We start from the raw sequence: 15,765 nt of genomic DNA on the forward strand, positions 1-15,765 counted from the left end.
AGAAATTTCATCCAGAAACTTTCCTGTTTTCTACGTTTGTATCCAATGAAGATGTGAGTTTGGGATTCGGGTTGTCAGATCTCGCCCCCACTTTCTGTCTGGTTCCACGTGGCCGAGCAGAGTTTACAGGAGTCACCTGAATTCTGCAAAACCTGTCACTTTTTTAGACACAAAGCAGGGTAGGCTCTGACAACTTTGTTCCTACGCTCTTCCTGTTGTCAAGGAAAGCATCTCAAGGGAGAAGAAGCCCAGGTATAAGGTCAGGCTCTCATAAATAAAACTTGTGAAGGTGGAAACAGACGCAAGTTGCTTTTGTGAGGGCTTAGTGGAGGAGCTGCTATAGTGTCCGCTCATTCCTACCGTACCAGTCTCACAGTGACCTTCACGACACCTGCTGATAAAGTTTCTACAATGGCATGTGACATATACAGTGTCTAAATCCAGATATAACCCAACTGTAGTGTGCGAGGTGCCAGGCGATGGCACAATTCATCTTCAAGGCAGCGCATGTGGTCTGAACCAATCTTCAAGTTCTTAATCCTGAGTCATGAGGTGCCGTGTGCCTCACTGCTTGGTGCCAGAATATAGTTTTACCTATAACACCCCCATAGGTGGAATAAATACAACTACTCATCTATAGCAGATGTGTATAAATGGGAACAGGTTGTTATTGGAGTAGAATATTACGCCACCTCCATGATTTATACTGAAGCTCCACCTGTTTGGCTTTTGAAAGCAAGAAAGACTAGGCTCAGACTAGTGCTGGGTTCAATGTTTTTGGGTCCTCCTGGGAAACTGAATGATCGAGATCCCGTCCGCTAAAACTGCGGTCACCTGTGGACCCCATGGAGTCCTCTGGGAGTACCTTGGAGACTCTACTGCAGATGTGAACATAACCTAAGGCCTCGTTCACATCATCGTTTGTATTCCATCTGGGGGAGTTTGCATGGGGACCCCCGAACGGAATACCGAACGCAACTGCAAGCGGTGTGCCAGTGACAGCACACGGACCCTATAGACTATAATGGGGTCCATGTGTTTGCTGCCAGATCTCCGCAGGGATTATGCAGACAGGAAAGAACTTCACAATCTACTTGCTTGCCCGCATGATTCATGTGGGCAACGCGCGGCAAGCACACGGACCCCATTATAGTCTATGAGGTCCATGTGCTTTCTCTGCACACTGCTTGCAGTTGCGTTCGGTATCCTGCTCATGGGGGTCCCCATGCGGACTCACCCGGACGGAATATCAACACAGATGTGAACCAAGCATACCTGTGAGAAGTCGGTGGTCTGAGAAGTTGGTTACTTGAATCCCTTTGACACTTTAGACGTCTATTATGGGGTTTGAGATCATTTAAAGTGTATGGAGGGCCTCCTGGTGTCCTGTTTATGGAGGAGGGAGGGGGGCATGGGTCGGATAGATGAGATGTTTTCCATTCTTATATTAGTATGGGGTAAGGGGCATCGGGGGTATCTGCTAGACACTTTTCTACTTTTCCCAGTCTGTTACTGCAGGGCCATTCTTTGTACTCCCTATACACCTATGAAGGTTACTTTTCTCATGAATTTACTTTTTATCTCAGTTTTTGATGTTCCTCTCCTGCGGGTTCTGATGGAGCTTCAGAGAAAGGTCACATCGGCTCTTGGCTGTTTATAGCTAAATAAAGATCTGGGGATATGGACGGACACAAAGCTTACTTGTTAGACAGTGAGCGCTCCTGCACTGCCTGACAGATCCCAGACCTTAGGCCTCATAGTCACTGCAGAGCCCTGTGCACGAAGTCGGGAGAACAGCAGAGTCTCAAAGGTCCATATTAAAGGGTTTTACCAAGATTTTGATATGAATGACCCATTAAGATTATTGGTAAAGTCTCTCACTGATCTCCTCTTCATATTCTGAAGCCAGTGACATGACATCCATTGGTCATAACATGACCACGCCGAAGCTTGGTCCCATTCAAATGAATGGAGCTGAGCTGCAATAGCAAGTACAGTCACTATACAATATACAGCGCTGTGCTTGGTAGGCAGTGAAGAAGGCAAAGCACTTGTCCAAATGCTGCAGCCCCTTTAATCTACTGATCTGTGGGGGGTTCCAGGGCTTGGATGACCTTTCCTAAGGAAGGTTGATCAATATCGTAGTCCCAGAAGATCCCTTTAAGGACCTACAGGCACTCCATGTGGTATTGTCTTCTCTATTAAAGGACATGTTATAAAATAAGAACACCTCAAGAATCTTCTACTGACAGCAAGAAGAGATGTTGAAGATGGCGAGGTCCTGGAACACCAAGGCCCAGATTTACTATTGTGGTTACGACTAGACACTGGCGCGTCTTTGACACAATCTGACACATCTTTAGTTGGGGCTAAAAAAAATTTGACATGCTAGACCTGTGGGTGTCGATTCTCAGATAAAGGTCCCAAAATAATGTTGAAAAATTCTTGCTCCGAATAAGTCAATGAAAAGGTGGAGTAAATGTAGACTAGACAGTGTAAAGATAGGCCAGACTTGTCATCCAGCATCAGTCACTGATAAATCTGGGGTATGTTCAGGCTGTCTATCAGTATATCTGGGTCAGTGTGTATTAGAAGGTATATAGCAATACTGTATAATATAATAAGTGGTGCTTTCCTCGCTCCTAAATAATGGATGTCGCAGCTTTGCGGTAACCTGGAGGCTGCGTCGTCCTGTCAGGTCTGTGCATTATAAATGATATCAGAGCGTATCCCATTTTACACGGGAGGATTCTTTGGTGGTGTGAGATAACTTGGCAGGGTTCCCTCTTATAAGTCTATTGTGTTCACGCTGTGCATAACATCCCGGCCTCTCTGCTTCTTGCTCCATCTGTCGCTCGTTCGGCGAGATCTATCATCTGTCCACAATCGCTACAAAGAACTAACACAATATATCCCTGTAATACTTCTCTTTACACTGCCTACGTCTCACTGTATAACCCTTCTTTTTATTGCACTGCACAAAACTTGCAATTGTGTGGCTAGTCATGATTAAAAAAAACCTCCAAACATTTTGTGTATACAGCTCCAATGCCTAACTATGCGTATCCAGGGATGCAGACTACAGACTACCTATAGAATCTAAATAACACAATAGGCATTACGCTCCCTCTAGTGGTGGCTGTAGGCAGTATTTGGAGCTTTGTATAATGGAAATGATACACCAATTACTATGATGGAGAATTAAAGGGTTTGCAAAGGATTAGAAAACATGGCTGCTTTCTTGCAGAAACAGCGCCCCACCTTTACACAGATTGCATACGGTACTGCAGCTTAGCCCCATTGATTTTAATGAAATACTAGAAACAGTCAATGAAAAGGTGGAAGTAAGCAGCCATGTTCTTCTAATCCCGTGCAGCTCAAAATATTGGAACTAAACAAGATGTAATGGTAAGAAAGGGACATTCGCTGGATCAATAGCTCTTCAGGGTATGTTCACATGGACGGATTTGGTCAGGCAGAAAAAAATATGCTTCAGGAGCTTAAAGCAGATTTCGGAAGCTGCATGAAAATCTGCTCCAAAATCTGCTTTCAGGATAAAGCTCCACATTGCAGAAACGCAGCGATTTTTGTTGCAGATTTTGCTGCGGATTTTTGAGCCAAAGCCAGGAGTGAATTTATCAGAAGGGAATTGTCTAAGGGAGGAAAAGATCACGGAAACTTTTTCCGCCTTGTGAACAATACCGCGCGGCTAGCCGCGACTTGATGCCGATGCAGCATTGTCATTCCGTCGCGGCATACTGCTCCTGTATGGCCCGAATGAATGGGCCTAAACAGGAGCGTATTCCAAGCCGTGAACACCGCGGCTGATTCGGCTGCAGAATCCGCGGCAAGATAGGCATGTCACTTCTTCTTTCTGCTACTAGCTAGCGGGAAAAAAGTGAGCGGCCCGCATTGAAGTCAAAATTTCCTGCAATTTTGGCGGAATCACGGCGGGTGGACAGCAGCGCAAATGTGAACGCCTCCATAGGGCTTGGCAATTTGAGGATGAGAGGGAATGTGGGACAAGCTGCTGGAACCAAGGACAGGGGTAAGAAGGTTCATTCCTTTTTTATTTTATTCTCCCCAGCCCCCAGGTATGGGGATGGCTACCGATAACCAACCCCATGTTTTTTTCTCACCTTCCTTTCGCCCCAGGTAAATATCTGAATGTTCTCATGCAGTCAGCGTCTTGTATCAGCTTGTATTGCTCTCTCTAGAATTCACTCGGTATGTTACAGAATATATTGCTGAGCTAATAACTAAGTTACGGCTCGTCTGTGCTCCGGCAGTGTTATCATATAGGCACTGGACTTTATTGTAACCGGCCACACCAAATCTGCAACCTTTAATGCCTTGTACCCCAGAAAACTAAATAAATCTGCCCCAGGGACTCTGATAACACATCCATTGCATGACTATAGCAGCATAAAGTATTGTCATAGGGGCACAGGAAAAGGGGGAATGGGATTTTTTTGTGATGCATCATCCCAGATTTATCTATTAAGAAAAAAAAAGTGGGGGGGGGGGATTTTTTTCTGCCTTTCCTTTTTTATTTTAATGTAGATTGTGAGCCCCATATAGGGAGATATATATATATATATATATATATATATATATATATATAGATCACAATGTACTATTTTTTTCCCTATCAGTATGTCTTTATAGAATGGGAGGAAATCCACACAAACACGGAGAACATACAAACTCCTTGCAGATGTTGTTCCTTGCAGGATTCGAACCCAGGACTCCAGTGCTGCAAGGCTGCAGTGCTAACCACTGAGCCACCGTGTTGCACTTTTCTTTAATTTTGTCACTATATATAAGTGAGCATCAGAATTGTCTGACTGTTCCTGTTCTGTAGAATCACTTCTCAGTAGTCATCCCATTTTTGGCACAGGCAGGATTACAATGACAGGTAACGCCTATGTATACATAACACAACATCCACTATCGACAATAAGTGATGGTCACGTCTCCCTTCCGCCCCTTCCCTGCACAGTTACCTGTGTATAAGTCACAGAGCATGCCCACAACACTCTCCCATAGAGGTCAGTGGGAGAGATTTATTGTGCCTCGTATGTCAGTTTTATGGGGTACAAGACAGAAAAATGTCTAATAGGTTGTTTTTTTTTTGTGCAAATCAGAATTTTCAGTCCAAACTTCCTTTATGGAAGGTGGTGAGGTCTGGGAGCAGCACTAGATTTCCTACTATTGACACCAATTTACTGACAATGCTGGTCCCTGAAATCTACACTATGTGCATGCCGGTGTGTAGTTCAGTGCAGGCGCACGTCCTGGTAGAGAGGCCCGTACCTTCTCATAAATAAGGTGCACCCGCTGCCAGTGCAAGGGATATGAAGACTGGTGATGATACAGGTTCCTATGGCCTATAAACTGTTAAGAGCAGCAATATGGCCGCCCCATGGTCATATACATAGAATGGAATAGAAAAAGTCTGCAATCAGATAATAAAAAAAAATTACAAACAAGATTTTCAGTATCTGGTTTTGATTAGTAAAACTTAGGAGGTAATAAATTCCCTTTAATTCCCCTCTTCCGCGTCTTATCTCCCCTTTAACAGACACCCAATCCCGTAAATATCTCACAATGAATTCTTTCTGCTTTTCCACCGCATCCAAAGCAAACAGGAATTTCACGAGCTGCCTGAATCATCATAACATTTTCCCCCGCTGGATCAGCCACGGTTTCCGTAGACCATTCCAGCCTTGTAACATTTGGTCGGTCCCACGGCTTCATTTGTTGTATGAAATACTGTTACAAGGGACAGACTGCACTACTGAGGCTCAGACATCGTCCCTAATCTGGTTTGTTTGTAGCCATTTACCATGGAGACACCTATACCTACACAGGAGCTGTATGCACAAAACGGTAGAAGATTTGTTTTGCCAATTTGCTACTTTTTTTCTGTAAGGAAACAAAGAATGTTCTTTAAAGGGACATTGGTTGCAGAAGTATCCATACCCTTTAAATAGTCTTTTAATGTTTTATTTGTCTTTTTATTGTGCATTGTATATTCTAGTTTGTGGTAATAAAATCCAATAACAGGTCCTTTGTTCTTTCCTTTGCTCACAGAGGCCGGAGTGTTAGCAAAGCAATATATGCAACAAGGTCTTCCCGTCCCCGATGACCTCATCACTCGTGTCATGTTATCGGAGCTGGAGAAGAAGACGACACATAGCTGGCTGCTAGACGGTGAGCTCACACTTCTGCTTGCTCAGTCCTATGGCTGCATTAGGCCGTATAGTGAACCGCAGCTAAAAAACGCTACGGAAAAAGCAATGGGGAAAGGGCTGCAGTGATGTCTCCTATATTGCTTATGTGTCTTATCCTGTGCAGCCGGGTTTATCCGGACAGATTGGATTTTGCCCTTGCTGATCATCATCGGCCCAGCATAGACATACTATAGATACAGCTCACCAGATGGCGGGGATATTATTATACATAGGATTAATGAGACACAAACCAGCACAGATAAAAATAAAACTCTGTGGTTAGGATGGTAGGAACTACTGACTGCGGCCATTACTAAAAACATCAGTAAACATTCAGGCTCCATTCATTTTTATTTTATTTTTATTTTGTAGTGGTTGCCACTCCATTGTGTTGATGGAGAGATCCCGTGTTCCATACACAGATAAAGTTTCATTATATATTTTTAGATGCCTGAAGTCACCCCTAGGGGGAGCTCTCTGCATACAGTTTTCCTCTTGAGGAATCTTTACACATTTGCTCCCCCTAGTGGCAGCAGTAGAAGTCAGAATTTTATTTTATATATTTATTTAGGATTTATTTATATATTTGTAATATATATATATCTCATAGTCATTAATTTATGATTATTCTAATTTTGCCAATTTGCAGGAACACTGTGATCACTATGCAAGGGCTACTGTGTTACACTCTGTTCACATCTGCACCTTTGTGTCCGTTGTTCTGGTCCATTGGAGGACTAAAACAATAAACACATGGACCGCTAAAATACTAAACACTAATGTGCATGATGGACCCCTCTAAACAGAGACTCTGATGCAGGTGTGAAGCAAACCTTAGCTTAAAAAGCTCTCATGACATATCTATTTTAGTATTTGTGTTCTTAGAATTCTGCAGCAACTTTTCTCATAACTCTGCATTATATTGTTCCTCTGTTATTCCTCCTGATAATTTATGACCATGCAGGGACGCACCTCTTTGAGAAGGGGCATAATAAGCTGTCAAAGAAGTTTCAGCAGAGCAACATCCCTCTGCAGAATTATGGGAAAAGTTGCTCCACAATTGATATTTTGTGAATGCAATGTTTTCCTACAACAGTCAGGAGAGGTGACAGATCCTCTACTCATCAGTAACACAAATACATTTGTGTAAAGCAACCTCCCGTAACCCAGTTTCCTCTTTGGACTAGAAGAAAGGATAGTTATTGTAGTAAGACGCTCCTGTGGGTGCGAGCCCTTCATTGTGACATAATCTATATGTGGCCAGAGCGCAGCCTGTGGAATATTCCGTTATGTGTGATCTATCTGCACCACTCACATGTGACATTAACGGAAAGGGATGACGCAACCCCTGTGTAATAACAGAACCTTGTGGTTGTTACACAGTATCCTCCCCACCGCTCTCCCTTGTATCCCTCACATATCTCCCTTGTTTTCCCAGTGTACCCCCACCTCTCCTCCTGTATCCCCCCCACCTCTCCCCCTTGTTTTCCCAGTGTACCCCCACCTCTCCCCCTTGCATCCTCCCATGTGTCTCCCTTGTATTCCCATTGTACCCCCACCTCTCCTCCTGTATCCCCCCAGCTCTCCCCCTTGTATCCTCCCACGTGTCTCCCTTGTTTTCCCAGTGTACCCCCACCTCTCCTCCTGTATCCCCCCCACCTCTCCCCCTTGTTTTCCCAGTGTACCCCCACCTCTCCCCCTTGCATCCTCCCATGTGTCTCCCTTGTATTCCCATTGTACCCCCACCTCTCCTCCTGTATCCCCCCAGCTCTCCCCCTTGTATCCTCCCACGTGTCTCCCTTGTTTTCCCAGTGTACCCCCACCTCTCCTCCTGTATCCCCCCCACCTCTCCCCCTTGTATCCCCCACATATCTCCCTTGTTTTCCCAGTGTACCCCCACCTCTCCCCCTTGCATCCTCCCATGTGTCTCCCTTGTATTCCCATTGTACCCCCACCTCTCCTCCTGTATCCCCCCACGTGTCTCCCTTGTTTTCCCAGTGTACCCCCACCTCTCCTCCTGTATCCCCCCCACCTCTCCCCCTTGTATCCCCCACATATCTCCCTTGTTTTCCCAGTATACCCCCACCTCTCCTCCTGTATCCCCCCCCACCTCTCCCCTTATATTCTCCCACCTGTCTCCCTTGTATTCCCATTGTACCCTCACCTCTCCTCCTGTATCCCCCCACCTCTCCCCCTTATATCCTCCCACATATCTCCCTTGTTTTCCCAGTATACCCCCACCTCTCCTCCTGTATCCCCCCACGTCTCCCTTGTATTCCCATTGTACCCCCATCTCTCCTCTTGTATTCTCCCCACCACTCCCTCTTGTACCCCCACACTTCTTCCTCTTATATTCTGCAATTCATTTTCACATTGTCCTCCATTTTGCTGAAATATTTTAATTTTTTTTTTTTTTTTTATGTAGATTGTGAGCCCCACATAGAGCTCACAATGTACATTTTTCCCTATCAGTATGTCTTTTTTTTGGAATATGGGATGGAAATCCATGCAAACACGGGGAGAACATACAAACTCCTTGCAGATGGTTTTTTGCCCTTGGCGGGATTTGAACACCAGGACTCCAGCGCTGCAAGGCTGCAGTGCTAACCACTGAGCCACCGTGTGGCCCCCTAAATATTTTAATTTTTAACAGAGCTGACCTGAGATTTAGGTTGATTGGGTTAATAAAGAGTAGAATTTCTTCACTTACAGACAGCCCTGATACGCACGGCCTGCCTGCCCTTTACTAGCTTGTTTCTGGAGGAGAGGGGTCACAGCAGGGTAATAGTCCCAGGCCTTGCCCAGTCATATAGATGTTATTTAATGCTCATTGACAACCCTGTGGCCATTGTTACTGCTCAAACAGGAGGTGTCACCCTCCTTTCCCAGACAGATCAATGACCAATTTTCCCTGGTAACAAGAGATATAAAAAAAAACTGGCAGTGACTGCCACATAACAGGACAGGTTTGCTAGTCAGGTGTTTTGGAGAGCTGGGTGATAAACTCTGTAGAAGCTGAAACGTCCGTAATTGTTTTTTTATGGGCAGCATGGTGGCTAAGTGGTTAGCATTGCAGCCTTGCAGCGCTGGATCGAATCCTGCCAAGGACAACATCTGCAAGGAGTTAGTATGTTCTCCCCGTGTTTGCGTGGGTTTCCTCCCACACTCCAAAGACATACTAATAGGGATATTGCAGATTTGCTCCATTCGCTTGAATGGGACTGAACTGTAAAGAGGCCACATGATGAACAAATGTGACATCAGTGCCCTGTAGAGTGGTGGCAGTGCTCACTTTAGTGCTGTTGCTACTTTAAGCAGATGATCTGCAGTGTTCCTGGGTGGTGGTGGCTTGGAAAACTCCTTTAAGAAGAGAGAATGTGTGTCAAAGTCTAATGATGGCCCAAATATATCACCGACCATGGTCAATATGGTGCAGTTTTAGACTGAGACAGGGGAAAATAGCGTAGTATAGTGTTAGCAAGAAAAAAATACTTGATACTTTTATCAAAAACAATCCAATGAATCATTACCACAGAGAAGTAAAAAAATATTTCATATTGATTAATGAAGACAATACAAATACACAGGGGAAACCACAATGATAAATAGCCAGTCAGAAAAAATAGGGGAAGGAGCGGCATCAGAAATACACAGTATTAAGAAGCATAATAACAGGGGAGCTGTGTAACGTACTAGCCTGTAGGTGCAAGACCAGCAAAGTAAAGCGCCATATAATAGGCAATACGGCATATAAGGTGCCAATAGTACAACAACACACTGCAAAAAAGCCAAATCAGAAGCAACAAATGTACTGAGCCCCCATGAAGACCCACCTGGCTGACACGGGGTCCGGTATTGGCCCATTTGTATGTTGTTTTGCGTCAAAAAGTCACAAGTATTGTACATATGAACAACAGGAAGAGAAGGATAAGCGTCACTTGCCACATGTGGTGCCGCTGATCGCCCAGGGTAAGGCCTCATGCACATAACTAGGTGTGCAGGCCGAAGTTCTGATGATGGAGGTACGCCCTGCTCCTCGCCCCTCCTACATTCACACAATGTGGCGAGTGAGGCATGGAACATGAGTTCTGGCACGAGAATGTGCCGCCATATCATCACCTCTCTGACATAGAGGGATTGATAGATCTCCCTATTGTAACTGGGTTATATATTCCTGAATGAAGGAGATCTACTTTCCAGGAGGATCCTGCAGATTTGGCGCAGACTGTGACTAGACGGGTTATTATGTTGCTTTCCACAATAGATTTGGGATTTAATGTTTGTTCGAGAACTAATATAACAATGAGAAGCTATGGCAACCGTGGGACTTGAGCCAGTTAGTTGCTTCAGAGTGCGATGCGGGAAGGAAGATTTATCATTCTGGCAGAGCCTACTGGCAGCGCGTTATTACACCACGCCATTACCTTCATTACCAAGGAGGTGAGGCCCTGAATCTTATAGGCGAGGAGGTTTGTACGCAGAAGCCAGAAGATTATTAAGGGCTAGTTCACACGGGGGGCGCTATGGCGCATTCTGGTCCTGATTGTGATGCAGGAAGCCGCGTCACACGGCTTTCGAAAGTCGCGGCTTCCCCCTCCGGAGTAGGCTCAAATGAACAGGCCTAGACCGGAGGGTGCTGCCACAAGGCGGACGTCGGGGGCTGAATCAGCCGTGGAGTCCGCCTGAAGAAAGGGCTGCTCGCTTCTTTTTTCTATGAGTGGGAACATGCCGCTCGCGGAAAAAAGTATGCTAGTGGTCTACATAGACGTCTATTGTGAGGGGGTCTTGGTCTTGGAAAGCATTAAGGGGTTATCAGTCAATATGAGTAAGAAGAGCTGCAGTGTAAATCATGGGAGGCCACGCAGCAGACTGAACTTTTCATGGGGCAGGAATTAGGCTGAGTTCAGACGGGGCTTTTTGGGCCAGAATTTGACGTGGAATCCATGTCAGAATCCGGCTCAAAAAATCGCCTCCCATTGAAATCAATGGGCTCCTTTATCCGCGAGTGGTTTGTTGCCGCTCCTGGAAAAAGAAGCGACATGCTCTTTCTTCAGGCGGATTCCGCAACCGGACGTCCGCCGGAAGACACTCCCTCCCGACGAGTGCCATTCATTTGGGCCTAATCCGGAGCGGAGTGCCGCGACTGGATGCCGGTGCACTGCATTTTTTGTCCGGAATCTGAGGCGACCTCCGCGTCAAACTCCGGAACCAAAAAACCCCGTCTGAACTCAGCCTTATAGACAATATAACTAAAATGGAGACGGAGTCACTGATCATAGCTGAGCCTTAGTAGAACTAATCTAATCCTGAAACTCTCTAATCCCCATTGCTTCAGGATAACCTCGTACTGTAGAAGAAAAATACAAGTGTTTGATAGATATCTTTAAGAAAGCAGCGCCAGTGTAAATGTGGGTTAATGTGATTCACTGGAATGAAATTGATGTGGCTGTTTAATGGAGTTTATATCAAAACCCGGCATGGGCGGCGACGTAAAGGGCGTATCAGAGAAGTGCCCCAGATTCCCATAGGATCCCTCAAGAACAGACTGAAGGCGGTATAACGTGTCATACATGGTGTGTTACATGTTACCGTTACATCTGCTTATCACATTGAGCCACCTTGTAAATACTTTGCTATACTCTAGTCACATCCAGAGCTGCATTCCTAGTCTCCTGTCAGGCTGCTAGTTCAGTGTGGCAGATTCTGTGTTGTCACCAGTTCACACTACATCTCCCACAATGCAGAGGAACACAGTACAGTACATTACTGAGGGATACCAGGGGCCTAGAAGTCTGCACAGTGTCCCACTTACTCCCACACAAGCCGTCACTGTTACTGTGCCAGCCAATAACTCACATAAAAGAGGTTCTTCAGCAGCTGTAGCATGTCCAGTATTATACACTGCGCCCTAGAAGAAAAGCTGAACACAAAGGTACAGCTGCTGCAGAGCTTCTTCATGAAAAGGATAAGGGTATTTCATATCAGTCACTGGTGAGGAAGTGTCATGTTACTCTTCAATAAGAGGTTCTGCAGCAGCTGAGACAGCCTACGGAATAATGTCCTCACTGCTAGGACCTATATATGTGGCCACATGACTATTAGTATAGATGTCCATGGCTAGCTGTTGTCTTGGATGCCTTAAAGAATTTTGCCAGGATTGGTCATTTTCATGACACAGTGCCACTTTTGACCACATGGCTATGTCTGGTATTGCAGTTCATTTCCATATATTGGACACAGTGGAATAATAAAGATATTTCTTTGGGAAAAAAGCTGATGTTTTTTTTCTAATTTTGGACAAACCCTTTAAACTGATGACATCACCCGTCACCAATCTTGTAGGTGTAACTCAGAAGGATTGTTTTTGTGCTAAAGTTACTGTTAAACATATAGTGAGAGGTCGGATCTTGTTCTATCCATATGTCCATATTATCGCCGCTGCAGCGGGCCGTCACTATATAGTGAGAGGTCGGATCTTGTTGTATCCATATGGCCATATTATCACCGCTGCAGCAGGCCGTCACTATATAGTGAGAGGTCGGATCTTGTTCTATCCATATGGCCATATTATCGCCGCTGCAGCAGGCCGTCACTATATAGCGAGAGGTCGGATCTTGTTCTATCCATATGGCCATATTATCACCGCTGCAGCGGGCCATCACTATATAGTGAGAGGTCGGATCTTGTTCTATCCATATGGCCATATTATCACCGCTGCAGCGGGCCGTCACTATATAGTGAGAGGTCGGATCTTGTTCTATCCATATGGCCATATTATCACCGCTGCAGCGGGCCATCACTATATAGTGAGAGGTCGGATCTTGTTCTATCCATATGGCCATATTATCACCGCTGCAGCGGGCCATCACTATATAGTAAGAGGTCGGATCTTGTTCTATCCATATGGCCATATTATCACTGCTGCAGCAGGCCGTCACTATATAGTGAGAGGTCGGATCTTGTTCTATCCATATGGCCATATTATCACCGCTGCAGCGGGCCATCACTATATAGTGAGAGATCAGATCTTGTTCTATCCATATGGCCATATTCTCGCCGCTGCAGCAGGCCGTCACTATATAGTGAGAGGTCGGATCTTGTTCTATCCATATGGCCATATTCTCGCCGCTGCAGCGGGCCGTCACTATATAGTGAGAGGTCGGATCTTGTTCTATCCATATGGCCATATTATCACCACTGCAGCGGGCCGTCACTATATAGTGAGAGGTCGGATCTTGTTCTATCCATATGGCCATATTATCACCGCTGCAGCAGGCCGTCACTATATAGCGAGAGGTTGGATCTTGTTCTATCCATATGGCCATATTATCACTGCTGCAGCGGGCCGTCACTATATAGTGAGAGGTCGGATCTTGTTCTATCCATATGGCCATATTATCACCGCTGCAGCGGGCCGTCACTATATAGTGAGAGGTCGGATCTTGTTCTATCCATATGGCCATATTCTCGCCGCTGCAGCGGGCGGTCACTATATAGTGAGAGGTCGGATCTTGTTCTATCCATATGGCCATATTATCACTGCTGCAGCGGGCCATCACTATATAGTGAGAGGTCGGATCTTGTTCTATCCATATGGCCATATTATCACCGCTGCAGCGGGCCGTCACTATATAGTGAGAGGTCGGATCTTGTTGTATCCATACGGCCATATTCCGCAGCGGGCTTTGATCTCCTGGCTCAGGCTCCTCATTAGAGCGTCTGCGGGGCACCAGACTCAGGATTTTCCTTGCAGACGACCTGACACATCATTATTTTGTATGATATTCTCCTATGTAACGCCTCGAGCTGTCGGGTGCCATAGCAGAGAACACGGTAATAATAATCCCTGCGGCTGCTGCACACTGTACCTTATATCAGCTTTACGGGGTGGATCGTGTTATTTACACTATAATGATAGGATTAGTCGTGTTGGGATTCTGGGGAGTGTTTTGAGGAATTTCTAGCAGTCACATTTTGGTCATCTACATTGTACTGTGGTCTGGTCCGGACCCAAAGGAGGTCTCTACATTTTTGAGGCAGGGGGGCATTAAAGGGATATTCTAGAAATGTTAAGGTATCCACTATCCATTGGATAGGGAATAACTACTAGATCACAAAAACATGGGGTTCTTGTGCTCTGTATGAGTGGAGGAGCTATTTTTGCACACCCCATTCACTTAGCTATCCTCTATGCAGATGGGGGGACAGGACCCCCTTCTTGTAACAAGTGTGGGTCCCGGCAGTCAGATCCCCACTAATCAGATAGTTACACAACTACCTGAATAACCCTTTAAATGCCCTAAAGGGCTTGTCCTAGACTATGATATTGAATCCTGAGGCCTCTTCACTACTTACCAAGCACAGCGCCATTCATTGTATAGTGGCTGTGCTTCGTATTGCAGCTCAGTCCAATCTCCTGAATGGGACTGAGCTTCTGTATGGCCATGTGACTGATGGATGTGATGTCACTGACCCGAGAAGAGGAAGCGGAGCTCAGAAAATAATAATACCGTACACCATTGTGCTATAGTAACATCTAAAGCTGCATTCACAGTCGCTGGTCAGGCTGCATGATCTCAGACTCATTGCTCTGCCTATCTGGATCAGCGTCTTATCACGTCAGCATGTGCTGGAAAATAATACATCTCCCATAATGCAGGACAACAGGGTATGGGGCAATAGTGAAGGTGAACTATATTATAGTATATCTTAGTATAACTTGTAGCCATTGGGTTCCAATACAAAATCTATTACAGGGCCCCACATAGCCCATTTATAATGCTGGGGGCTTCTTAGATTAGATACAGAAGCATTCACATTTGCCATGGTTCCTACATTACCAGTCACAGTAGAACGATGTATTGTCCAGCACCATCAGTCCGTATTGATACATACACTGATACATACATACTGACTGTCTCCACATATTGGGTCGATCTGCTGTTTGGTTTCCTCCAGTATGAGAGATTTCCCTGCGGAGTGATGTTCTCATCTCCCCAGCTGTCACCAGGTTATATGTTTATCTTCAGTCATTCTCTCCGCTGTATCGTGCGGTATCATTTATATGGCTGACTATACAGATTCATGGACATAAACAGAATAATTTTTACCTGTACCTATACTATACGGTGCCATCTATAACTTGGTACTAACAGCCTCCACCTCCCATATTATGATTTATGGATTGTCCATATGACAGGGTTCAACCCCTTACAGCTCCATAAAGAAAGCATTAGAAACGTTCCCTTTAAGAAAGCTGTCCCTCTGTTTTAAAGGGATGTTCCAATATAAATGAATATTTCTAAAACTTTCTAATAATCTTCATTTTCGCAGCATTTTCACCATATTGATCGGCTGACAGTGATGGAGGACCGTCTTATCCATACACAGTAACCCTGTACAGTCAGAGACATAGGGAATAATTTGCAGATTAGTGGGGTCCGACTGCTCAGACCTCCCACAAGTCAGGAGAATGGGACATTTTTGGGTAGAAGATATCGATAGGGGATACTTGTTAAGACATACCCTG

The 15,765-nt window shown here is 45.2% G+C and overlaps 1 protein-coding gene across 1 annotated transcript in view; it reads left to right on the plus strand.

The window, feature by feature from the left end:
- Positions 1-15,765, plus strand: part of AK4 (adenylate kinase 4) — a 48,607-nt gene that overhangs the window by 21,630 nt on the left and 11,212 nt on the right. The window contains exon 3 of the mRNA XM_075287359.1: positions 6,097-6,216. Within this exon, the coding sequence (XP_075143460.1) occupies positions 6,097-6,216 (120 nt within the window). The remainder of the gene's footprint in view (positions 1-6,096; positions 6,217-15,765) is intronic.

Source organism: Leptodactylus fuscus, chromosome 9 (assembly GCF_031893055.1).
Source record: "Leptodactylus fuscus isolate aLepFus1 chromosome 9, aLepFus1.hap2, whole genome shotgun sequence".
Lineage (NCBI taxonomy): Eukaryota > Metazoa > Chordata > Amphibia > Anura > Leptodactylidae > Leptodactylus > Leptodactylus fuscus.